The sequence below is a fragment of the Schistocerca piceifrons genome, chromosome 2 (assembly GCF_021461385.2).
Source record: "Schistocerca piceifrons isolate TAMUIC-IGC-003096 chromosome 2, iqSchPice1.1, whole genome shotgun sequence".
In the NCBI taxonomy this organism is placed as follows: domain Eukaryota; kingdom Metazoa; phylum Arthropoda; class Insecta; order Orthoptera; family Acrididae; genus Schistocerca; species Schistocerca piceifrons.
The window spans coordinates 255,498,365-255,526,236 of NC_060139.1; the positions used below are offsets into that span (position 1 = coordinate 255,498,365).

General features: G+C 38.6%; 1 protein-coding gene across 1 annotated transcript in view; it reads right to left on the reverse strand.

Annotated features, from left to right (window-relative positions):
• Window positions 1–27,872, reverse strand: part of LOC124776698 (mucin-12-like) — a 321,070-nt gene that overhangs the window by 35,355 nt on the left and 257,843 nt on the right. The window contains exon 6 of the mRNA XM_047251803.1: window positions 26,508–26,654. Coding sequence (XP_047107759.1) covers window positions 26,508–26,654 — 147 coding nt within the window. The remainder of the gene's footprint in view (window positions 1–26,507; window positions 26,655–27,872) is intronic.

Here is a 27,872-nt window from a genome sequence, read left to right on the forward strand (position 1 = left end):
CAATAAAATTTACAGTATGTGGATGATAGTGACTTACTACGTTATGCATGTCAAACTGCATGTGACATAGATTACAGTGATTTCAAGGGCACCAGTGAATGGTTGCACAAGTTCAGACAGGCTACAGAATTGTAAGATGTAAGAAAACAAAGTTTTAAACAAAGCATCAACTTGATGATGCACAACAAACTTCAGAATCGGCCCGAAAATTTGTAGATGATATAAACAAACTTATTCCATCATTCAGTAAGGAATTTGTTTTCAACTTGACCACTCGGGATACGAAGAGGAAATGCTTATGAAAGGAAACCTGGAAATTAGAGGCACCAAGAGATTTGCATCAAGATCAACTATCATCATCAATGGCTTAATGCTTTCATGCACAATTATGCTGACTGTTAATTTTAATGGTAAATTGGCTGGAAACTTATTTATTGCTGCAAGAAGTTGGAGGTGTGCTCTCCTATGATTCTTTCTCATGCATGTAATCTTACAAGAGCAGTAGGGAATATTCACGTCACAGCAAGTGGGGAAATGGGCATAAGAGAACTACAACTATGACTGCTTTTGGCCAACAGCTGGTCCTAAATTCCAGGTCTGCATATAAAAATCATACTCCTATAGAGCAAACTATACCTTCTGAAAAGTGTGTGATATTGCAGTTCATACTGCCTGGAACCACTGTATAAATTCATCCTCTGGATGTATATTTTTTCCATGCCTTTAAAACATATTATTACATTATCTGCAGCTACGCCTTAAAGGATAGCCAGTTTCATGATAAGCTCTACGACACACTGTTTCACATTCAGTTGCATGCCATCATATTCGATCAGTTCCCATCAGGCTGATACACCAATACGACTTTATATTTATTCTTTAGGATTGGATGCCTAGTTAAACGTCCTGTACAGTTGGTAACTCCCAAGTAGTTCACCTTCACCTTTATGATGCAAAACTCCATGATCGCTGTGACAACACTATTTCACATTCAGTGTCCATGGTGCAAGTTAACAGTTTGTTTAGAACATTTCTTAAATATCAGTGATGTCCATTTTGTGAAGTGTAATACATACATTCCATAGAAAGTTGATCTCTGCACCTTCCGTGCACCCGTTTTCTGACACCCTCCTGATTGATGCATGTGGTGAGTTACTAGCAGCAAGCATTTTTCCTGATGTAATTGTTAACACACTATTTTCAAATGAGTCTTATCAAAGATTGAAATCATGACCTCGCACTCAAGGGGTTCCTGGTGAAAGTTGCAAAACCTACAGGTTGCTCTGCTTTTATTTTTCAACTTTTAAATGTGTCTCATGGAATACCCATAATTTCAACTCCTGAAAGTAAGTAATGGTCAGTCGCCCTCATCACCTTGTAATTTTATAGTTTACACAAGTGATTTTTTTTTTTTTGTGTGTGTGATATATATAAACATTAATAAGGGAACATGCCAAAGTGTCAATAAACAATCTTGATTAAACATGGCGGGTGTGTAGAGGGACAGAATGGTGCAATTTGTATTTTTTTGTTTGTCCCAAATTTCATTGTTAAGGGGTAAAACACACTCTGAAATGTAATTTGGCATTTTAGATTTAGAGGGAATTTCTTCAAAATGATGATACACAAAAAATATGTTTTTTTATATAAAAGCTGGTATGTAACTAATGTTCTTGAAATTGTAATAATTTGAAATTTTAGAGAATACACCACCACCAGTAATTAATTCTGAAAATAAAAAACTTTTGTTACAACATAAATTAAGGAGGTTTTTAGGCCATATACAACCTTGCATAATAAAGCTGTATCCTTGAATACCATTTTCAGAAAATAAGCTCTATATAATTTGCTGTCTGAGTATTCTAATTATTTATTTTACTCACATTTGTTTCAAATTGTTATTTTACATTTAACTTTCAAGTTCCTTTATTATTACCACTTCACATATGTGTATTTTGTTAATTGAAAATAATAAGTAACTCATTATTATGATATAAAATAATTACAATAATGATAATCTGCAAAGAGATGTTTAAAACAGAATGCCTTTTCACACCATTCACACAAAATGAATGGAATTTCTTCATGTAATATGCACATTGAAGAAGACAATATAAAAAACAAAATTCAGCAGGGCTTCAAATTGTCACTGATGATCCTCAAAATATACTCATTTGCATCAGGCATATTTCAGTACATTAATAAGTCTCGACGGAGAGAACTGATTATGTACTAGAAACTGCAGCTTAACTGTATTGTTTTCAAGTGGAGACTGACATCATAATCACATAAGAGAACTAGATCTGAAAGTCTTCTCCAAAAGCTCTTCCAACACTGAATGCTGTTTACATCCCATGGCTGTACCTTTCCCATCCAGCCCTTTGGGATCACCAGATGAACAAGTTCTTTGCCATCCAGTATCATGCTCTACACAATTCATTCACACTGACCACCACAAGGATCTAACAATAATTAGATATTTCTCCCTCACTGGGAAATAAAACACCTTTCAGATGTCTTCTGACCTGGTCAGACATATGTCTGCTAGTGTCTGTATATGTGTGGATGGATATGTGTGTGTGTGCGAGTGTATACCCGTCCTTTTTTCCCCCTAAGGTAAGTCTTTCCGCTCCCGGGATTGGAATGACTCCTTACCCTCTCCCTTAAAACCCACATCCTTTCGTCTTTCCCTCTCCTTCCCTCTTTCCTGATGAGGCAACAGTTTGTTGCGAAAGCTTGAATTTTGTGTGTATGTTTGTGTTTGTTTGTGTGTCTGTCGACCTGCCAGCACTTTCATTTGGTAAGTCACATCATCTTTGCTTTTATATAAAAAAAATCTGGGTCTGTTGAGTGATTATGACAGCAGTCTCCATTAGAGAAACACCACAATCAAGCTGCACTCACTAGTACCTAATCAATCCTTTTCACAAAGGCTTACCAATGTACTGAAATACGGATGATACAAATCAGGATATTTTGAGGATCACCAGTGACAATTTGAAAGCCTGATGAACTGTTTCATATTGTTTTCTTCATTGTGTATATTATGTGAAGAAATTTTGTTCATTTTACATGCATGATGTAAAAAAATACGTTATATTTTAAGCATTTCCTTACAGATTATCAGTATTGTAAAATTTTCCATCACAATGATTTACTTGTTACCTTCAATTAACAAAATACACGTATGTGAAACAGTAAACTCAAAATCAAATAAAAAACCATGAATGTAAAATAACAATTTAAAACATGAAACAAATATACGTAAAATAAATAATTAGAATAGTAATAAATGTTTAGATATTTTAATTAGGTATGTTAAAAATACTCCGACAGCACTCTGTGTACAGCTCATTTTCCAAAAATGGTATTCCAGGATCCAGCTGTATTACACAGGGATGTATGTACTTTGAAAGCTTTTTTAATTAATGTTGTAACAAAAGTTTTCATTTTTTAAAATTAGTTAATAGTTGTGTTGTATTTTCCAAAATTTCAAATTATTGCAAAGTTGATTATACCGCTTTCAAATATCAACTTTTACATGAAGAACATTTTTTACATACCATCGTTTTGAAGATATTCCCTCTAAACCTAAAATGCCAATTACGTTTCAGTTACATTTTACACTTTAGAAGTGAAATTGGGGAAGAAAAATATTGTAGCATTTTGCGCCTTTACACATCAGCCAGGTTTCATCAAGATCATTTACTGACATGTGGGAATGTTCATTTACGTTCTTAAGGGTGAGAAAAATGGTTCAAATGGCTCTAAGCACTATGGGACTTAACACCTGAGGTCATCAGTCCCCTAGACTTAGAACTACTTAAACCTAACTAACCTAAGGACGTCACACACATCCATGCCCGAGACAGGATTCGAACCTGTGACCGCAGCGGTCGCGCGGTTCCAGACTGTAGCGCCTAGAACCGCTTGGCCACCTCGGCCGGCTCTTAAGGGTGAGGTATGATGGCGAGCAGCAAAGAAAGGAAGCTTTATCACTTCTGATTAATGGAAATCCAGGAGTGGAAACACTCTGCAAAGAGAAATGTAAATAGGAAGTAAACAGATGGAAAGAAAAGAATCTGCATCAGACGCTGAAAAGAAGTAAAAGTTGGCTGCATATCTCAAACTATGACCTAGTACGAAGGCAAAAGCCGTGAGACAGTATATTAGAAATCTGATGGATTATGAGGGGTCACAGTTCAACTTTGCAAAGATTTTGTGGTAGAAGTCAACAGGGACACAGAAATGACGCAAACCTCAGCAGTGACAACAGGAGCATTAGGCAACAGTAGCATTAATGGAAAAACAGTGCAGCTGTGCTCACCACTGTGGAGAAAGAAAAGGTGAGCCACTCTGGTTACAAAACGGGAAACAGATTTACATCCCTTAAGTGATCCATTGATCCATGAACACCATAGAATGAGTAGACACTGCAACAATTGTTGAAGGAGGGAAGAAAGTAGAGGTAACCAGGGAAATTCAGTAGTTACACAAACTGCAATCAGAGTGAGAGTGAGCTCAGAGAGCCATTACAAAGCTAGAATTCCAAGTGTCAACTGATGCACATAAGGTTCAAATGGTTCAAATGGCTCTGAGCACTGTGCGACTTAACTTCTGAGGTCACCAGTCACCTAGAACTTAGAACTAATTAAACCTAACTAACCTAAGGACATCACACACATCCATGCCCGAGGCAGGATTCGAACCTGCGACCGTAGCGGTCGCTCGGCTCCAGACTGTAGCGCCTAGAACCGCACGGCCACTCCGGCCCATGCTCATACGGAAAACCGTGAAATAATGTTGTTGATCTCACTGCTATCTGTAACTGTCAAAGACTGATAGCAAATACTTGATTGATATCCAACTGATTTCTTCAAAGGTGAAAGCTCTTTGAGTCTTTAACCGAAATTTTCAAATAAAGAAGTTGGTTTTGATGTAGCACAGAAACACTTCCAGACCAAATATAAAACAGCTTGCTGGTCTCCTACTCTTTTCATACCAATCATTTTATTTACATTTACTCTATCAGTTGTCATCACAGAACTGGAAGGACCCAAGTTTTGCTTTTGATTTCCTTTTCAGGAGTTGTGTCTAACAATGTTAACTTTTACTACAAATCGATATCACCTTTTCTTTGCAATGAGATAATAGGTTTTGTGTAGGGTACTATCCATAAACTATTACTATGTAGCATCATATGAAATTACTGCTCCATCTGTTTTAAGACACTCCTTAAAAACAATCTTTTGTAACAATTGCAATTTTTTCAGCCAAAACAGGTCAAAATATATCAAGGCAGGCAACTAGTTTTTTTTTATTTTTTTTATTTTTTTTTTATAAAAGTAGATTTTTGAATTAATCTGAATTACATGAATATGTAGTAACAAATTGAAATTCTGTGCCAGAACAGTACTCAAACCCATGCTGTCGGTCTATCAAGAAAATACATCTCAACCACATGGCTAGCTGAGAATGCCAACATACTTCACTCACACTTTCATTGACACTGAAGTTTCCACGAATTATTCAGACTGTTAAATCCAGATCCTCCCCATGAACCACGGACCTTACCGTTGGTGGGGAGGCTTGCGTGCCTCAACGATATAGATAGCCGTACCATAGGAGCAACCACACTGGAGGGGTATCTGTTGAGAGGCCAGACAAACGTGTCGTTCCTGAAGAGGGACAGTGGCCTTTTAAGTAGTTGCAGGGGTAACAGTCTGGATGATTGACTGATCTGGCCTTGTAACACTAACCAAAATGGCCTTGCTGTTGTGGTACTGTGAACGGCTGAAAGCAAGGGGAAACTACAGCCATAATTTTTCCCGAGGGCATGCAGCTTTACTGTATGATTAAATGATGATGGCGTCCTCTTGGGTAAAATATTCTGCAGGTAAAATAGTCCCCCATTCGGATCTCCGAGCGGGGACTACTCAGGAGGATGTCGTTATCAGGAGAAAGAAAACTGGCGTTCTACGGATCGGAGCGTGGAATGTCAGATCACTTAATCGGGCAGGTAGGTTAGAAAATTTAAAAAAGGAAACGGGTAAGTTAAAGTTAGATATAGTGGGAATTAGTGAAGTTCGGTGGCAGGAGGAACAATACTTATGGTCAGGTGAATACAGGGTTATAAATACAAAATCAAATAGGGGCAATGCAGGAGTAACTTTAATAATGAATAGGAAAGTAGGAGTGTGGATAAGCTACTACAAACAGCATAGTGAACGCATTTTTGTGGCCAAGATAGACACGAAGCCCATACCTACTACAGTAGTACAAGTTTATATGCCAACTAGCTCTGCAGATGATGAAGAAATTGATGAAATGTATGATGAGATAAAAGAAATTATTCAGGGAGTGAATGGGGACAAAAATTTAATAGTCATGGGTGACTGGAATTCGAGAGTAGGAAAAGGGAGAGAAGGAAACATAGTAGGTGAATATGGATTGGGGCTAAGAAATGAAAGAGGAAGCCGTCTGACAGAATTTTGCACAGAGCATAACTTAATCATAGCTAACACTTGGTTCAAGAATCATGAAAGTAGGTTGTATACATGGAAAAACCCTGGAGATACTAGACGGTTTCAGATAGAGTATATAATGGTGAGACAGAGATTTAGGAACCAGATTTTAAATTGTAAGACATTTTCAGGGGCAGATGTGGACTCTGACCACAATCTATTGGTTATGAACTGTACATTAAAACTGAAGAAACTGCAAAAAGGTGGGAATTTAAGGAGATAGGACCTGAATAAACTGAAAGAACCAGAGGTTGTACAGAGTTTCAGGGAGAGCACAAGGGAACAATTGACAGGAATGGTGGAAAGAAATACAGTAGAAGAAGAATGGGTAGCTTTGAGGGATGAAATAGTGAAGGTAGCAGAGGATCAAGTAGGTAAAAAGACGAGGGCTACTAGAAACCCTTGGGTAACAGAAGAGATACTGAATTTAATTGATGAAAGGAGAAAATACAAAAATGCAGTAAATGAAGCAGGCAAAAAGGAATATAAACGTCTCAAAAATTAGATCGACCAGAAGTGCAAAATGGCTAAGCAGGGATGGCTAGAGGACAAATGTAAGGATGTAGAGGCTTATCTCACTAGGGGTAAGATAGATACTGCCTACAGGAAAATTAAAGAGATCTTTGGAGAGAAGAGAATCACTTGTATGAATATCAAGAGCTCAGATGGAAATGCAGTTCTAAGCAAAGAAGGGAAAGCAGAAAGGTGGAAGGAGTATATAGAGGGTCTATACAGGGGCGAAACAAGGCCCCGGGAGTAGACAACATTCCATTAGAACTACTGACACCCTTGGGAGAGCCAGTCCTGACAAAACTCTACCATCTGGTGAGCAAGATGTATGAGACAGGCAAAATACCCTCAGACTTCAAGAAGAATATAATAATTCCAATCCCAAAGAAAGCAGGTGTTGACAGATGTGAAAATTACCAAACTATCAGTTTAATAAGTCACAGCTGCAAAATACTAATGCAAATTCTTTACAGACGAATGGAAAAACTGGTAGAAGCCGACCTTGGGGAAGATCAGTTTGGATTCCGTAGAAATGTTGGAACACGTGATGCAATACTGACTCTATGACTCATCTTAGAAGAAAGATTAAGGAAAGGTAAACCAACATTTACAGCATTTGTAGACTTAGAGAAAGCTTTTGACAATGTTGACTGGAATACTCTCTTTCAAATTCTGAATGAGGCAGGGATAAAATACAGGAAGCGAAAGGCTATTTACAATTTGTACAGAAAGCAGATGGCAGTTATAAGAGTCGAGGGGCATGAAAGGGAAGCAGTGGTTGGGAAGGGAGTGAGACAGGGTTGTAGCCTCTCCCTCTTCAATCTGTATATAGAGCAAGCAGTAAAGGAAACAAAAGAAAAATTCGGAGTAGGCATTAAAATCCATGGAGAAGAAACAAAAACTTTGAGGTTCGCCAATGACATTGTCATTCTGCCAGAGATAGCAAAGGACTTGGAAGAGCAGTTGAATGGAATGGACAGTGTCTTGAAAGGAGGATATAAGATGAACATCAACAAAAGCAAAACGAGGATAATGGAATGTAGTCGAATTAAGTCGAGTGATGTTGAGGGAATTAGATTAGGAAATGAGACACTGAAAGTAGTAAAGGAGTTTTGCTATTTGGGGAGCAAAATAACTGATGATGATCGAAGTAGAGGGGATATAAAATGTAGACTGGCAATGGCAAGGAAAGCGTTTCTGAAGAAGAGAAATTTGTTACCATCGAGTATAGATGTGTCGGGAAGTCGTTTCTGAAAGTATTTGTATGGAGTGTAGCCATGTATGGAAGTGAAACATGGACGATAACTAGTTTGGACAAGAAGAGAATAGAAGCTTTCAAAATGTGGTGCTACAGACGAATGCTGAAGATTAGATGGGTAGATCACATAACTAATGAGGAGGTATTGAATAGAATTGGGGAGAAGAGGAGTTTGTGGCACAACTTGACTAGAAGAAGGGATCGGTTGGTAGGACATGTTCTGAGGCATCAAGGGATCACAAATTTAGTACTGGAGGGCAGTGTGGAGGGTAAAAATCATAGAGGGAGACCAAGAGATGAATACACTAAGCAGATTCAGAAGGATGTAGGCTGCAGCACGTACTGTGAGATGAAGAAGCTTGCACAGGATAGAGTAGCATGGAGAGCTGCATCAAACCAGTCTCAGGACTGAGGACCACAACAACAACAACAACAAATCCAGGTATCCTGAAATAGTGTGTGTGGGAATAGAATGACACTGCCATGGGAAACAGATCAGCAGGGGACCATGGTTTACCCTGCCCCAGTGGATGTATGAGGACTGGAACGTTAATAGTAGCAACTATGTATTTACAACTCATACAAGACAGAGACATGTTTCAGAGTTTTTCCATCCTTTGAAGTAGCCACCAGCATTGTGGATAACTCGTTGCCACAATATGGAAGTCATAGTGTGCCCTTAGTAGCACCAGTTGTGTTGTTAGTTTGAGTGGAGTGGTCTATTGTGTGACGAATCTCTGTGATAGTCCTGAAGCAGAAGCCACGAAATGCTTCCTTCAATTTAGAAATCAAGTTTAACTTACAAGGGCTTAAGTTCAGGGGATGTGGTGGGTGGTATAGCACTTCCCAGCCCATTGATCCAACAAATTAGTCACAACTTGCACCATATGCTCTCAAGCATTGGCCTGAAAAATGACGGGTGGGTACTGCAGGAAGTGTCACTGCTTCTTTCTTCTAGTTGTTCATTTTTGGTACACAACCTGCGACCAGCTCAGAAAAAGAAGTAGCAACACTTTCTGCAGGGCCAGCCTATCATTTTGCAGGACAATGCTTGAGCACATGTGACGCAAGTTGTGACTGATTTGTTCTCCCTGGATTTAAGCCCTTGTGACTACAATTTGATTGCTAAATTGAAGGAAGCACTTCATGGCATTTGCTTCAAAACTGTTATAGAGATTCACTGGGCAACGCTCCACTTTAGAACTATCACCACAACTGGCACTGCTAAGGTTATTCTACAACTTCCACATTGCTGGCAGAGGATCATCGACAATTCTGATGACTTCTCTGAAGGACAGTAACACTCTCAAACATATACTTATTTTGTATAAGTTTTGAATAAATAGTTGCCACTATTAAAGTTCTAACCCTCATGCAATACAGGCTTAATTATTTGTACAAGTGTCAACCAAAATATAAATTAACTTAAAGTGTTCCAGTCAACAGATTCAAATTTGCACATTTAAATGCATGCAAACACACACAAACACACACATGATCGTCCCCCCCCCCCCTCCCTCTCTCTCTCTCTCTCTCTCTCTCTCCACACACGCACACACACACACACACACACACACACACACACACACACACACACAATATATACAAATTACCATAGCGCTGGGTCGAGCAGTTTCCCCCTCTTTACCAACCATCTTTTCTGTTGTTGTTGTTGTTGTTGTTAGTGGTGGTGGTGGCCTTCTATGTTGACATCTGAACCTTCACTTATGACAGACTGTGCAGATGTTGTGCCATTCACGATGGCAACTAAATGTAAATTTGTTGTTGTTGGTGTTTTTGATAAACTTAAAACAATAGACCAGTTGAAGGAAGGTGCTCATGGATCAAGTGCAGCTTGGGAATACGGAGTTGGAAATGCAACAACTTCGAATATTAAAAAGAACAGCGATGCCATTACAAACTTTCAGAGTGTACCCGACAGTGAAGATAAAGTTTCCACTACAATATCAGAAAAGTGGATTTTTCTTTGTTCATATCATAGATATTTTCAACTAACTGATCACTTTCTTAGCAGATGAAAAATGAATGCTGGAAGAAACTGAAACCAGGAATGTAAGGGGAAACTGTTTAACAAATTGTCGAAAGGCTCCTTGGGCTTGCTGCCAGATTCTAAACTATCCATCACTTTCAGGAGAACACTCCTGTTACTGAGTCCTGCTGAAAACTGACTGCAAGGGTGCAAATCATCATCCTATATAGGCCTCCATAACATAAATGAGGCATGGGCCACCCACCACAGTTGCTACCTTCAAACACTGGGCTGGTGGCGCAGTCCTTAGCAGAATGCAGGCAGCAAGAGTACATCAACCCTCAAAGACTATTTTCCAACACTTGGGCTAGTCGCACTAAAGAGCATTCCGTTTTGATGTGGGATAGTTCAGGGTTCCATATCCTACTTAGAGGAAGACCACTGTCTAATTAATCACATTGTCTGCCAACCTAATTTTTATTGCTTATTATAATTAAATGATCACACACAAATACATGACTTTAGCAAATTGAATACTAAACTACTGATCCAGTCTGCAAAGCACACTGATGAACTCGATGAAATAAAGCTTAGCATTGAAAAAAAATTAAAGAATAAAAAGAAAAATTAAATGTGAACACAGCATTTTTGCCCGCCTCTTGACATCTCTTTTAAGACTTACAGTCAATGAAGGAGAGACAAAATGAAAAGGACAACACAAACACCCATTTGCCAAGCAAAGATAATCTTCAACCTGCATGTATGGGAATCGAACCTGGGGCCCCACGATCCAGAGGTACCAATGCTGTCCATTAGACCACAAGCTGTGGACTATAAGCAGTGATTTCATACACTTAGAAATGTGGAAAAACTAAGATCTTCTCCTTTATTAAAAAAAAAAAAAAAATTACACCTATTAATACTCAAAACATGGAACCAGTAGCAGATACCTAAAGATCACTTACTCAAAGGAAGGCAACACAAATGGTCACAGGCTTGTCTGACTTGTGGGAGAGCGTCACAGTTTGCCACAAAATGCTTTAAGATAGATACCAATTACCTTTCAAAAGCCTACTTGCGCAGTTGTGAAAATTAATATTAAATGAAAAATCTAGGATCACACATCAGCCCCCTATGTACTGGTCTCATGAGGATCACAAAGATGAGATCAGACTAATTACTGCACACACACACACATGCATTTAAGTGCTCATTCTTCCTACTCTCCAAACACAACAGGAACAGGAAGAAATCTTAATGTGCGGTGTCATGGGAAGTACCCTCTACCATTCACTTCGCACCAATCTGCTGATTAAGTACATATCAGCAGCGCGTTACTGGGAAGTTCTCATACATCTCATTTACGGTTAAAAAGATAGTTCTAAAATATGAGTTAAGTACAGAGATATCTTATTGCTACATAGAGCGTAAGTAGTTATCAAGACACACAATGCCGTCTGAAGATGTACTCTATGATGCACAAGGATCTACATCTACATAGATTCTCTGCAAATCACTGTGAAGTTCATGGCAGAGGGTACTCAGCACGATAAAATATTTGTAGGTTTCTTCCTGTTCGAATTGCATACAGAATGCAGGGTGAATGATTGCTTTAACACCTCTGCGGATTCCACGTTTAGCCTAATCTTGTCGTCATGGTCCCTGCAGAAGTGATGCCAGGGAGCTGAAGAATATATCTTAGATTATTTACTTAACAGTGGTTCTCAATACTTGTAACAAGCTATTGTGGGATAATTTGTGTCTATCTTCTAGCATTCGCGAGATTTTCAATATTTCTACGACCCTCTCCCCTGTGACTGTCATGTTTCACCTCTTTGTATACATTTAATATCCCCAGCTGGTTCTACTTGACAGGAGTCCCATAGCCTTCAGCAATATTTTAAGATGGGACACACAAGTGTTTTATGAGCAGTCTCCTTTGCCGGCAGAGTGCAACTTCACAGTTTCCTGGCTGTGAACTGAATCTGCCATCTGTTTTACACCTGACTGACTCTATGTGAACATTTTATTTAATATCACAACAAAGTGTTACACCCAGTTACTTGTACAAGTTGACTGAGCCCAAGTGTGGCCCACTGACATTGTAATTATATGGCACTACTTTTCTGTGCTTTGTTAAGCACACAGTCTTACATTTCTGAACATTTAAAATAAGATGTTAATGTTTGCACCACTTTGAAATCATATGAGATCTCACTGGATATTTTTGCAGCTTTTTTTCAGATAGCACTTCACTGTAGATAACTGCATTATCTGCAAAACATCTGACATTATAATTAATGTTGTCTTCCAGGACACTGATATGAACAGCAAGGGTCGAAACAAACTTCTCTGGGGAATGCTCGAAGTTGATAACTATCTGAGCTTCCTACAAAAAAATCTTCAATTCAGTCACAAATTTTGTTTGCTACTCCATATTTACCTTTTTTAGTAAACGATGGTGTGGTACTCAGTCAAATGCTTTTTGGAAATAAAGAAATACTGCATATACCTGATAGCTTGAATCTGTGTCTTTTCAGATATGAGAAAAGTGCAAACTGGTTTCTGGAAAAGCAATGTTTCCAGAATCTGTGCCGGTTGCGTGATGATGGTCATTCTGTTTGAGATATGTCATTACCTTTTGTGCTCATAACATGTTCTATGATTATACAACAGTTAATCAGGTTGAGCAATGAGCCTAACTTAGCTGCAAATTTTGTATAGCATCTGACAACGATTTCTAACTTTAAAGTGATCTCAACAATAAACGAGGGCAGTACTTCTGTACCTTCCTTGTTGTTGTTGTTGTTATTGTGGTCTTCAGTCCTGAGACTGGTTTGATGCATCTCTACATGCTACTCTATCCTGTGTGAGCTGCTTCATCTCCCAGTACCTACTGTAACGTACATCCTTCTGAATCTGCTTAGTGTATTCATCTCTTGGTCTCCCTCTACGATTTTTACCCTCAACACTGCCCTCCAATACTAAATTGGTGATCCCTTGATGCCTCAAAATATGTCCTACCAACCGATCCCTTCTTCTAGTCAAGCTGTGCCACAAACTCCTCTTCTCCCCAATTCTATTCAATACCTTCTCATTAGTTATGTGATCTACCCATCTAATCTTCAGCATTCGTCTGTAGCACCACATTTCGAAAGCTTCTAATCTCTTCTTATCCAAACTATTTATCGTCCATGTTTCGCTTCCATACATGGCTACACTCCATACGAAAACTTTCAGAAACGACTTTCTTATTGAAACAAAATTACTAAACAGAGTTCAGGATTTCTGTTTTTGCTTTGCTATCCTCATCTTCATTTCTAGTGTCACTTATGTGTGTCTGGGCACTAACTCTGGTGCCACCACCCACTCTTCACGTCAGATAAGATTGGATCTGTGACAATCTTATGATGAAATTCTGCTATGGCAATCATAATAGGCTTCATTCTTAAAATCCAGATGATTTTCATTCAGCACCTCTCTCTCTCTCTCTCTCTCTCTCTCTCTCTCTCTCTCTCTCTCTCTACAGCACTATGTTTTGTCTTACATCTATTATGCAGCAGACACTGTTTCTTTACACTAACTGTATACTGTGAATCGTCCTTCCCATTATGTATTGTTCTACTAGGTACTGAGCTATCCAAAGCTTGGTCACCTATTCTTTTAAACTTGAACTGCGTCACAAACACTGATACCAGTTTCAATGTTGTCATCGTAAAAGAGATCAGTTTTCTATCATGGCCTGACAGCACCTCAGGTTCTGATTCATACATGGATATTGACACAGCACAGTAACCCAGGCTAAGAGGCACTCACTACATATCAAGTGGTGCCCTCAGCTACAGCCCATGACCAGTATATAGGGATCTGCATTAGCAATGAAACTTACATCACAACTTACTGATTGTGGGAAACTACTGTTGCGAGTGGACTTGTATACGCAGTGCATTATTATATTGAAGGACTTTGCTATTGTGTATGATGGTTCTGAATTAGTGAATGTTTGGGTAAACTACTGTGTTCTGTTTTTGATTCTAGTGGACTGGCTTAGCATGGACAGCTTGTGAACCGGACCACTTGTTGAACTGAGACTGTTATTTCCATGTGTGAATAAATCTGTGTTTTTGGATGCCCTTACGTCTGCTTTTGAACTATCTGTTCCAGGTTGTCTTCACAGCAGGTATTTAGTATCATTTTGCAGGACATCTTCCAAGACACACTCCCTTACAAAACTGTAATTACCCCATTCATTCAGTTGATGGATAATTAAAAGTCTTCTCCAATGATGACAGTATATTGGGGAAAATACATACTAGCAAAATGAGCTTTTCTCTCAAGTTTTTGGTACTTCTGTGGGTCAATCTGATGGTTAATAAACAGATTCAATTACAAGTTTATGCCCAAACTTGATACTGATTTTTCCCCACATAATCTCACATGCAGCATAAATTTCTGTCTCACTGTATTTGAGTTTCTTGCCATCTGTATGAACTGCTGACAATTAAAAGGCCTCTGCTCTTTTACACTTGCTTTGTGTGTTGTGGGTTACAGCAGGTTTCCTAACAGGTGATGCGAGCCTCACTAGGTAAGTTTCAATTTCAGTGGAAGACAGAATCTCAAACTTTTTGTCATGGGGTGGGTGTAACAATTTTAGTTCTCCTTGATCCCGGCCTCCTCTGTACAGGGTACCTAGGCCTACCACTGACACAGCACTCGCAGTCAAGTGGACGAGCAATGAGAGATCCTGTATTTTCTGTGCAAGAGATAGCCACTAAAATGATAGTACCTGAGCTACCTTTGGTATCTCTGGTACAACCGACTCTTGACATTTCACCCATTGTATCCATTTGATTTCCAGTTGCTTATGAATGGGTTCTGAAGAAAACTTTACTATTGCTCACATATTTATATATTAAAAAAAATATATCTGTCTGGGAAGAAATATCAGTATTAGAAGAAGTTGATGCAATGTTTGTCGACTTCAAAATACACCTCTGACTTCATTACCAGAAGTTATTACTTGAGAATTCACAACCCCACAGAAACTTAGAAATCTAACCAAAATATGTACAGAAAAATTCCACTCTAAGAGCAAAAATTAAAAATTTATTTACCACTGACCTTGGCACCCACTCTGGTGTAAGAGACAAGCTAACTGCAGTATCAACTGTACCTATGTCAACAAGACATGGTGTGCAGCCCACATCTCAGCAGACAACACCAGTAGGCAAAATCAAACAATGGAAAATCCAGGATGGAATAACAACAATATTATGAAAAAGGCAGATTGCTACTCATCATACACAGGACACGCTGATTTGCAGACAGGCACAAAAAGACTGCTATTCATTTGAGCTTTTGGCTAAAAGCCCTTCTTCTAAAGTAGAAAAAACATACATTCACAAAGCACACCTCAAACACACATGACCATTTTCTTTGATCGCTGAGGGTTGTGTGTGTGAGTTGTGCTTGAGTGAATGTGTGTTTTTCCTTCTTTAGAAGAAGGCCTTCTGGGCAAAAGCTCAAATGTACGGCAGTCTTCTGCTGTGCCTGTCTGCAACTCAATGTCTCTTCTGCATGGTGGGAAACAATATATCATTTTCATGACATTATCAGAAGACAATACTCATATATGGGCCACAAACTGGCACTACTGCTTGTCACAACAGCTACAGAGCGATTCCTATGGGTGGCACTATAGATGCCATCAAAGGACATTGTTTTCTACTCCTCTCATTGAGTCCCAATGTATCTATCTGCACATCTTATTAAGACATTATATCCAAGTTCTAATCTCAGCTCTCCAAAGACTCTCAGTGCATTACACTACTAATCTTCAAACTATATTCAAAATTACTGTTCAGTGATATATGACTGATAAGACAATACTGGAACAAACTCAGATCTTAAAAGTTACGTATATTTGAGTTTCTGTATATACTGTAAATGATAGTGTGGAAGTTTTGTTCATGTATTAAATGTTTGGAGCGTTCATAGTTAGCCAGGGCCACCCCATACCAACCAATTAAGGCCACAATTTTAAGACCAATTCTTTTCATCTTAGTGATAGAAAAGGCGATTCAACACACAGTACGACTAAAGGATGTGGCATTTCTGGTTATACTGCACATACTTCAGTTCATTTGCATAAGGGGCATGTCACTTTATGAAAGCACTTTCTGCAGGCTAGGAGGCAAATCTGTGTTAGCCATAGGTTATCTGTCATTTAAGACACACAGGTCACTCATAATGGTGCGAGAAGGGGCCAGATTTTTAGGTCAATATGGGAATGAACAATATATGATAATTGGCACAGCTTCCCTTTTAAGTAAACATATGGAAAAGGGCAGTGATGATGAATTATGTGAACTAATGGGAAACCCAACCTTAACAATATCATTGTTGAAGCATATTAAAAATGCACTAAAGCTGTAAATTTAGGAAGCTACTGGTGATAGTATTGTTGGCTGGATTCCGCTGAAGATTTACAAACATTTATGAAGAGGAATCCTGGCTTGCTGAAGCCCACCAGGTGGGTTAGAATTGCGACTCCATTTTGCGATTAGCAAAGATTCCATTTGTACTGAATAATGTAGCACAGGCTGTTAACTTTGTTCTTTTTTCTAACTTCAAATTACCACAAATTGTTATTTTATAAACTTCACCAATATGAGGAAACTTCTGATGTGGCATTCCTGTACACACAGTAGTTTTGTATGGAGACAGCTGAATGAGGTAACTCTTATAATCTTTTACAGATAAAAAATAAATAATAAAAAAAATAAATAAAATTCCAACACTGGCCTTTCATTGATGACATCTCTCTAGTAAGAGGCAATACAACAGAACTTTTAACTCAAATGCACTGATTAATTAAAGCTCTCACAGTAAGTGGTCTACAATTAAGTGTCAACAAAGCAATATATTTTGTGCTCACCTGTATTCCCATAGGTAACAATAACTTGAAATTGAAACTGAAACCATTGAATAAATAAACAAATTTACATATCTAGAAGCCTTTTTTAATACAACAAAAATGTAGAAGATGAAACTAAAATTAGAATTCAAAACAAACAAAAAAAAAAAAAAAAAAAAAAAAAAATAAAAACATATTGTGCTTTGTGAAATAACTTAAACACCAGAAATATCTATACGCCACTAATAAAGCCAGTTCAAATGTGTGTGTGTGTGTGTGTGTGTGTGTGTGTGTGTGTGTGTGTGTGTGTGTGCGCGCGTAATATGAACTCTGATAAAGTATGAAGGGGCTCCAGTGATACTCAAGATGTTGTTGTTGTTGTTGTCTTTAGTACAAAGATTGATTAGATACAGCTTTCCATGCTAGTCTGACCAGCACAACACTCATCTTTGGATGACTATGCAACATACACCCATTTGAACCTTCTCATATAATCAAGTTCTGATCTCCCTCTACAATTTTTACCCTCTACACTTCCCTCAGTCATTTTATCATCTATTCCTTATGCCTCAGGACGTGTCCCCTTAATTAGTTCTCTACCCATCTCTACCTATCTAATCTTCAGCATTCTTCGAAGTACCACAATCGAGGATCTTCTTTCGTTTCATTGTCTATACACTGCTTATCGTCAATATTTCACTTCCTTATACAGCTACATCCCACAAATATTTTTAGATAAGACTTCCTAACACTTAAATATCAGATGTTACAACATATCTCTTTCACACAGTCACTTTTCTTGTTTTGCTTGTCAGCATTTTATACCCCTTCTACTTCTGCCGTCATAATTTACATTGCTGCCCAAAAAGCAAATCTCGTCTACTACTTCAAGTGTGTCTTCCAGGCACAAAATTTCACTCTTCATATCCAACCAGATTCTGCCAGCTCAGTAACAGAAACCATTGTATTCTCAAGCGTGAAGAATTGGCAACTTATCTCCACACCTTCAAAATTAATCAGAAAGATTCCACATGTGGAGATGTTTTACAATAAGAAGTTAAAAGCATGTTACTTCTTACTTCTAAAAATCAGATTTCTTTTACATTATTCAACTCTGATGTGTATGTGTGGATGAATCACCTGCTTTCACGATGTAATCCAAATTCCCTCCCGTCACAGAAGCACTTTCATTGGCACCACACCATCGTTTAGGGGAAACGGAGAAGAAATTCTTATTTTCATGTCTTCGCTTTCGCTCCTTCGTATAGAGAAGTGAATCAATCTGAAATGAACACATCATTACGCAAAAAATTTCAGTAATATGTTCAATGGACCACTGCCTAATAAATAATTCAATACACGTTAGCTAACTGATTTTTTATTACCCGCCTAACAATATGAATTTTCCAAAAAATAACAAAATCAGCTTAAAAAAAGGAGAGAAACTGAAAACATTTCTTCTTAAATTCTTCAAACTTCCTAGAAAAAATTCATACTGAAACTTGATTGTACATGAACAATAGCCAAACTTGTGCTGCTAAATTAAAATATTTTTTCCTGTTGCATTTGTCTTCATGTTGAATGGGCCACACAGTTAATTACTGTGACAGCCTGCGAATTGACACAGAGAACGAAACTTTCATTATTTCAACAAATCGCGGGTGTAGAGCACTAACTCACAAGAGAAGTATTGTGCCAATACTATAAAGTTTTTTCTCCAAACATGTATCATAGTATTCTAGCATTTCTTTGGTGTACAAAAGGATAAGTGGTTTGTCTATAACCATCGGAGGTCCAACTGAAAATTTTTCTTTTGAATGGACAGATAAGTATCAAAAGCTTTTTTACAGTCTGATGTAATTTATGCTGACAGAGTCTGAAGTCGAATATGACCCTATCACTGTTCTTGGACATTTACAAGGCTTCTCAGAAGAAGTATATGAACATTTCATAACAATATAATAGAAAACCCTAAATGGGGCAGCAAGCATGAGAGAAGGAGGAAACCCCCAAGGCGTTTAAAATGGAACAGTGGCAACTGTAGGACAATGAGTCTCATTCTGCTGCAGGCATAAGGACTAAAGAGATCTCAACATGTACTTGAGGTGTGGAGTCATCATCTGACATACAAACAAAGCTGAAAATGTTGCTATCGTTTCGGACAATTTCCTCTGACTTCCCAAAGAGCTATCCTACCACCCTCTCTCTCTCTCTCTCTCTCTCTCTCTCTCTCTCTCTCTCTCTCTCACACACACACACACACACACACACACACACACAAGCAAACAAACTTACACATTACAAAGCTAAATTGTACAGTTGACTACCTTGCACTGGTACTGTGGCTCAACTAGGGTGAGGGGAGGAGGAGAAGGTAAGGTTGGAGGGATACAGCTGGGAGGAAGAGGCAGTAAGTACATGAAACAGGTAGGTGGCATTAATAAGCCCACTCTGGCACAGGCAAGGGGAGTTGCAAATGGCACACGATCACGTTGAGCCATGGGCTGGGAGTGGGAAACCCAACAGAGGAAGAAGGAGACTGCAGCGAGCATCCTGCAGTCCTCCCGACTGCTGTCAATGTCAGCCAATGCTCCACACTCATGTCCAACCTCTCCCCCTGTTTCTCCCTCCCAGCCATCAGCAAAACCTTCCTCAACCTACTCTCCCACTCCTCTCGGCCAGGGACCCAACACGAACCCCCTCACCCCAGATGAAATGAAGGGCCAGCACAAAGTAGCTGTACAGATGTGTGTGTAATTTATTAGCGCTGAAGACAGACATCGTCGCAAGCTCAGTACATTCTCACTCTCATTTATACGTCTATTGACAACTCGATACCTCGACTACATGACGAGCTGTTACCTTTACTACTTCTAATCTTTTCCTGATGCAGAATAAAATTTCGAAAGTCCAGTAACTGTCTTTGTACTTTATTTTCCTACCCACCGCTACATATTTAATTTTACAGGCAAGCCATAATCTACCCACTTATTTGTTATTTTAAATAAACAAATCAGTTACTTATACATGAATAACAGCTATCATAATTTCCATCTAGATTCAATACAGATTCTGTATTAGAAGAAAATTAGGATTTTTAGTGTAAGAGCACACTGAATCTTTAAAAATTTATCTCTTCTCACATCTTTGTCTATGAGCGGAACTTATAATGCCTGTCGCCATTAAATATGATGGCAAGATAAGGAACAAATTTGATGATGATGTGTTGCCACAGTCTGAACATAAAAATTTTCTTCGCTGTTGCAATCTTGACACTGTACAGAAAGTTTAAATTAACCACTGAACAAATTTATAGGAATGTGGGGGGAAGGGGGGCTTACACACCATGAGCCAAATGAGATTATAATAAACTGAAATTTAGGACTAAGGACTTGCCTAAGATTATAAGTAATTATGTACTACTAGCATTTCAATGACTCTCTAAGTAGATCATACTATTCAATAAGTTGTTATTCAAGTAAGGCCCTTGAATACTCAATTTAACTCACTGTAAGGGGATTACATGCTCGACTAAATTTGTAGAAGTTCAGCCATCCAACATTCATTTCACTCTCCATCATGATGGAGAGCCTTCAGTGATTTGCAATGAGCAAAGTTACACACTAACAGAGAGAAGCAATCACTCCCAGCTACTTGTGTAAAGTATGCTGACAATAAATTATGACCTGCACTAATCTTCTCAAATTGATAATTATGGTTATTACTACATGCTACATGCATATTATGAGGGAAACAGCTACTACTACTCCTCGTCCTCTTCTGCTACTCAGATGCTTTATTCACCCTCCACTTTAAACAAATCATTTATGTACCTTTACATAGACTACCGTGAGTTGTTAATATTCTGACAAAGTCAACATCTAACTAGTATAAATATAAAACCATCAAAAATTCAGGATGGAATAACAATAACATGCAAAGGACAGATTGCTACTCACCACACAGAGGAGACACAGAGTCACAGACAAACACAATGGAAAACAATCGCATGCACTTATGTCCATGCGGGCACACGCACACGCAACCACCCACCCACCCACCCACCCACACACACACACACACACACACACACACACATTGTTTTTCTCTCTCTTCATGCTTGATGTTTTCCCTGCACATCCATTGTTTTTCTCTCTCTTCATGCTTGATGTTTTCCCTGACAACAATGGTATGTTCCAGAAAACTGTCGGTGTGACGAGGCCAGAATTGTGCTAAAGTGGTTAGAGGAGAATAACAGTGAATCACATTGATGTCTTTGTTGCTAAATTCACCTGATATGAAACTGATAGAACACTTATGGCATAAAATCGGGCACCAGCTATGCATCTGAATTCAGCCCATAATTTATGGGTAGTACATGACCTGTACATAGAAACCTAGTGCCGCATACCTCCGCAAACCTGCCAAAGACTTGTCAAACCCACTCCACACAGAATCACTGATGCACTACATTTCATTTCAAATGTGGACCAACATGCTATTAAGCAGGTGGTCATAATGTTATGGCCCATCAGTATATGTGTAAGTATAATCTCTTAAAAGACCCAGTGGTCATTTTATAAATTAATGAATTATATTCTGAGAAGATAGTGGTGACATTAGTGGGAAATTAGTGTCTGTATTTGCGTTTAGCCTCTTGCACAATGTTACTTGCTGCTAGTGATACCCACTCACTTGAAAAGAATGTACAATTTAAATCACTTACTAATGTTCAGCTGCAAGAACAAGTTGGGGAGGGTCTAATGCTTATCCGTGGAAGTGACAGGAAGTTTCTGTGATGAAAAGGCATCCTTACCATTGATGTCAGATACTGAGATATTGTCTTCTGCTTGTCAAATCCATAAACAGCAATCTTCTGGGATGGAGCAGGTCGCATGTAGCAGTCGCAGCCTCTTTATTGTACAGGGTGTACATAAAGTCCAGGAATACTTTCAATTATTTATTGCACAAGAACTAAACATTGCATAGATGTCATCCACATTGCATTATGAAGAGAAACCATGAAAGTTTTTTTTACAAACATTCAATATGGGAACCATGAGTGATCCGGCAGATGTCAATATGATAAGCGAATTCTTGCCATATCCGTCCCAGCTTGCCATCATCGACTGAGCTTCTGCACTAGCTCCAATTTGAATGGTTTCATAGACAGCGTCTGTCGCAGGACTTTCCACACTGTCACTGGAGCCTTTATGAGTTCACGGGATGCACAACGCACCAATTTCTTTGGACTCCTTATGAATGTTTCTCGCACACATTCCACATTCAATTCACTCACACTAGGATGTCTGCTTCTCTTTGATGGGCACAAGCAACGCGTCATAACAAATTTGTTGTGCCAGTGGTAAATGGCTTCCTAGTTGGTGGCTTCTTACCGTACTTGGTTCTAAAAATCTGTTGAACAGCTGTAGCACACTTGTTTTTGTCAAACTCCAACACACAGAAAGCTCGCTCCACACCTGAACTTGCCATGTTTGTGACTAGTGCTGACTATCAGCAAATTACCAAACTACGCTGTGGTGGTATACATGAAAAAAAAAGACCTTTCAGGGTTTCTCTTCAAAATGACATACATATGATATCTGTACAATGTTTGGCTCTTGTGCAATAAATAACTGAAAGGTTCCCAGACTTCACGTACACCCTGTATTTCTCCCCATTCTTTCATCCATGGGTTATATATCCAAGCGTTAAGTTTAGGGACTGGTCAGATGCATTGTAATCAAAGATAAGTAAGCACCCATTGCACACTGCTTCCTTCATAAGCAGCTTCATGTCATTGGAATCCTTAGTATCACGGAACCAAAAGGAAGTTCACTGAAGTGTCACAAGACAAATGTCCTTGTCCACCTATATAGCTGGATATTGAAAGCAGATAACACTTGTAATGAGTCGGGTATGATCTCATTTGTTCCAAACAGCATGAGAAATCGGAGAGCTCACGCAGTGGCCGCCACTGCTTCTGCAATAACCACTGACGTAATCAGAGGGCAGAGCATGATCATTCTGCTTGGAGATCAAGGCATAAGGAGGATATCATACATCACCATGTAAACAATAATGTTTGTGCTGAAGTGACTGACTGCCTTTTCTGCACTGAAGTCAAGTTTGTACTCTAATTAACCTTCTAAATACCATGCAGCGGCAGAGAATGATGCAACCCCAGTGTCTGCATAAGTATGTGTTAGTCCTCAGTTCCCTCACTTTCTGTGTATAGGATTTCCCAGGTTCGTCTTTCCCCCAAGTATTAAACATGTCTGTCTCCTGTTTCCCTGTACAGTCAGTCAGAAAATATCTGTTGAACTGAAAGCATGACACAGGTGGCACTCCATGCTGCATACAGTCAATCAGGTACGTATTTACTTCGTCATCTCTCCCTTTGCCTTTTCCATTGTTTGTGCTAACTGCCACTGCATATTGCAATAAATGCAATGCACATAATTATGTCTTTGCTCCCTTTTGCTTTTCAAGGACTAGGGACAATATAAATGATGAAGTTATATATCAAATACTTCATGGGCTGCCTGAGGATGAAGATGAAGGGGTAGAGCTTCCATGTGATTTCACCAATGAAAGTGAAGTGGAGGAAGTAAGTGTGAACATGGACTGCCACAGTAGTGACTCAGAACAATCTGGGGACAAACATTCCAATCCCTTAGATGATATTCACGGCAATGATTACAGTTTTATGTTGGAAAAGATGTGGAAACACTTTGGATAAGAAACTCCTTATAACTATTGAATAAATGAAATCAAAAACCACTATATAAATATTGCCAGGCCCAACCCACACAGGCAGAAATATTTTCTTGGAATTGGATATATTTTTGCGATTCATTCCTACAAATATGATTGACAAAACTGTTAGCTACACAAAAATCCGTATATTTCAGAATGGACATGTACAATTCAATATATAAGGGAAAAAGTTTCTAGGTTTACTTCTTCTTCAGAAATGAAACCTCTCCGTGGAGTTCTGTTATTGATCGCTCTCAACAAAAGCAGCCATGCCAATACCCAAAGAGCTCAGAAATGTAATGGTACGGGGATGACGGCTTGCCAAGCTGCATCTTCCTAAAACAGATTTATGAGGGACGTTTGAAAAGTCTGTGCAAAGCCTGAGAGATTGCACCACCAACACATATCGAGGTCATGTTTAGTTAGTAGCATCTTTGGAAAGAAAGCACACCACGTTTCAGCCATATTTGTCTATTTCTTTGTGTTTGGCATTCGTGTGAATCAAGGAAGTCAAGTGATTGTCGAAAAATGGACGAAAAAGAATTTCTTGTGGTGATTAAACATTACTTTATGAAAGGCAAAATGCCTCAGGAGACTAAAGAGAAGCTTGATAAACATTACGGTAACTCTGCATCTTCGATTAGAGCAGTTTATAAGTGGTTTCAAAATTTTCGGAATGGCCATATGGGCACATTTGATGCTGAACATTCTGGACACCCTGTGGAGGTTATGACTCTAGAAATCATTGATAAAATCCATGATAAGGTGCGTGAGAGTGCTAGTGCTGTGGGCATCTCGAATGAACGGGTACATAATATTTTGCATAAAAATTTGGACATGAGAAAGCTATAAGCAAGATGGGGTCCACGATTGCTCACACTTGACCAAAAACGGAATCATGTGAAGTGTTGCAAGGATGATTTGCAGCTGTTCAGCAAGAATTCGCAGGACTTTAAGTGTCGTTTCATCACTGTGGATGAAATACGGATACATTACTGAGACCAAACAACAACAATCTAAACAATGGGTTACCAAGGGAGACTCTGCACCAAAAAAGGCGAAGACCATTCCTTCGGCTGGAAAGGCTATGGCAACTGTCTTACAAGATTCGCAAGGGATAATGCTCATCAACTGTCTGGAAAAGTGTAAAACTATTACAGGTGCATATTATTCATCATTATTGGACATGTTGAAAACCGAGCTGTAAGAAAACTGCCAGTGATTGGACCACAAAAAAGTCCTTCCCCATCACGACAATGCACCAGCACACACCTCAGAAGTTGTGGTTGCATAATTAATGGAAATAGGATTCCAACTTGTTTCACATCCCCCCTATTCTCCAGACTTGGCTCCCTCGGACTACTATTTATTCCCCAATTTGAAGAAATGGCTGGCAGGACAAAGATTTTATTCAAACGAGAAGGTGATTGCAGCAACTAATAGCTATTTTGCAGACTTGGACAATTCCTATTATTCGGAAGGGATAAACAAATTAGAACAGCGTTGGATGAAGTGTATAAGTCTAAAATGAGACTATGTCAAAAAATAAAAAAGGTTTACCCCAAACACATAAGTAGTTTTCATTTTTGCACAGACTTTTGAAATATCCTCGTATGTTCCTACTGAGAAGCATCAGGTTTGATGAGAGGGTGACCAGGGAATACAAGAAAAGTATGATAAATTAGCAGCAATTAGGGAGGGTAGTCTTGATCACACCATTTATGTTTCAATGACATATGTAACCGGTTTCGGTTATTTTTACATAACCATCATCAGACCCATGGCTCCCTTAGGATGGTAGGCGGAGCTCTCCTCAGCTGCTACGAAGTCAACTGATCGTAGCAGCTGAGGAGATCACCGCCTACCATCCTAAGGGAGCCATGGGTCTGATGATGGTTATGTAAAAATAACCGAAACCGGTTACCTATGTCATTGAAACATAAATGGTGTGATCAAGACTGAACTTTAGTTAAAATATAACATTATCTAGAAAACTTAAAATATTCACTCTGCCATCCTTAGGTAATATTCTTGTCTTTTTGTACACCAGTATGAATTATTTGAAGGGAACCATTTCATTCACTCACATGACAGAAGGAACAAAGAAAATTTTATGCTTTCCACCTACCACCTCAAACTGTATGCCCAGGACCTCAATGCATGGTAATAAAAATTTATAATAAATTGAAAGGGGCAAGTTAATGCAGTTGAATCTAGTTCCACTTAAAAGAAAGCTATATGAGGCAGGTGATACTGAAATGTTATTACTCAATGAATGAATTCATGCACACAAACTGGAAATTTGAACTGGATACAACGTGTCACATATCACAAGAAATATTACTACAGTGTTAGTCTTTATTTTAGCACTATTATTAGTTACTGTAAAATCACTGTAACTCAAATATTGTCCCCTGTAAGTAAACCAAATGGACTGTAAATATACATCATGAGATGAATAAACCGCTATTCCACAATATGTCTCCTGTCACTCGTTAAGTAGATTTTTCCCCAAACCATGTTTGATTTCAAGTGTGTAATATGCCTCACCTGACTCTGCTGTAAAGAAGGGGTAGGAGCAGGCTGTGATGGTAGGTCTTCAGTTTCTCGTGTATTCTTGGATGAGTGCTTTCTTTTTTGTGACAGCTGCTCCTGTTGATATTTATTTGATGATTGATGGTGACTTTCCTCCTCCTCCTGTTGGCAATCAGTATGTGGAAGTTATCACACCCCTATAGCAGTGAAAATGAACAAGGGATGCTTTCCTTGCAATGGCACCACTGTCGTCATTGTCACACTGGTTGAAGTCTAAGAAAAAGTCTGAACACACCAGTGAGTATACATTTCAGAATTACTCTTGTGCTCTGTGCAAACACACTGACTTTCCACACCATTAGGATCACTGATGAGAAGATAATTTTTGTTTAATTTTCATTCACCGTCAAATTTCTTTCAGTATTGATTTCAAAACATTATCAATTCAATATACAAAAAAGCGGATGGCAGCATAAAATAAGGTGAATCAGAATGTGTAATAAAACAGATCAAAAACAGCTAAAATGTGTTAATGGAATGGAATCAGAAGGCTTGAAAGACTGGGGTACACACTTTGGATAATATAAGTTAATGGCATTCACCAGAGTGCCTACAAAGAAATAAAATGGAAACAAAACATAGATCACTAATTAATCTAGAAGAAGGAAGCAGTAATGACACACAGAGTGTTTTTAAGTATAAAGCAAAACACTGAATACAACTGATGCTTGGGGCATCTGACAGGACTGAATTTTTTTGTCTCTTTCCTACATTCAGGCATGTATAGTGAAGACACAAAAAGTCTGAAATTAACTGTTCTTTTTGGTGAAAAGAAGAAGTGAAATATCAACATTCTATTACACTTAGTTTTCCACTACTTTGCTGCATAGTATAACTGCGATAAATCACTGTATCAGCTACTCTAAAGAACAGCGCTATATGGATATTGCATATGAGAATGGACTAGCATTTCTGCGCACTCCAAATGTTGGCCTTCAGAGGCCTTACACTAAATGATGAGGGATTAGTGTAATTAATGCATTTTTTAAAAAAAGAAAAAAATTATACTGATCAACCATTTGTAACTGATTTACACAGGTACATTAGGGCAGTCCTGACCTTAAGTAATTACTCAAGAGGTAAAACTTTGCTATTCCCATCTCCTAATCATTTTCCAGTCAGGAAAAAAAAAGCACAATATTTCTGCTCAGACAACAACTAGCTGGCCCCAAACACTTTTAAGTTGGAAAATAGTATATGCATTGAGTAATTCTGTCCAAAAGTGGTACACTCTTCCCCACCTCCATTATTTTTTATTCCAAGAGAAATTTATGTGGACATATCAAGAGTACTTCAGCACCCATTAAAAACACTTTGGAC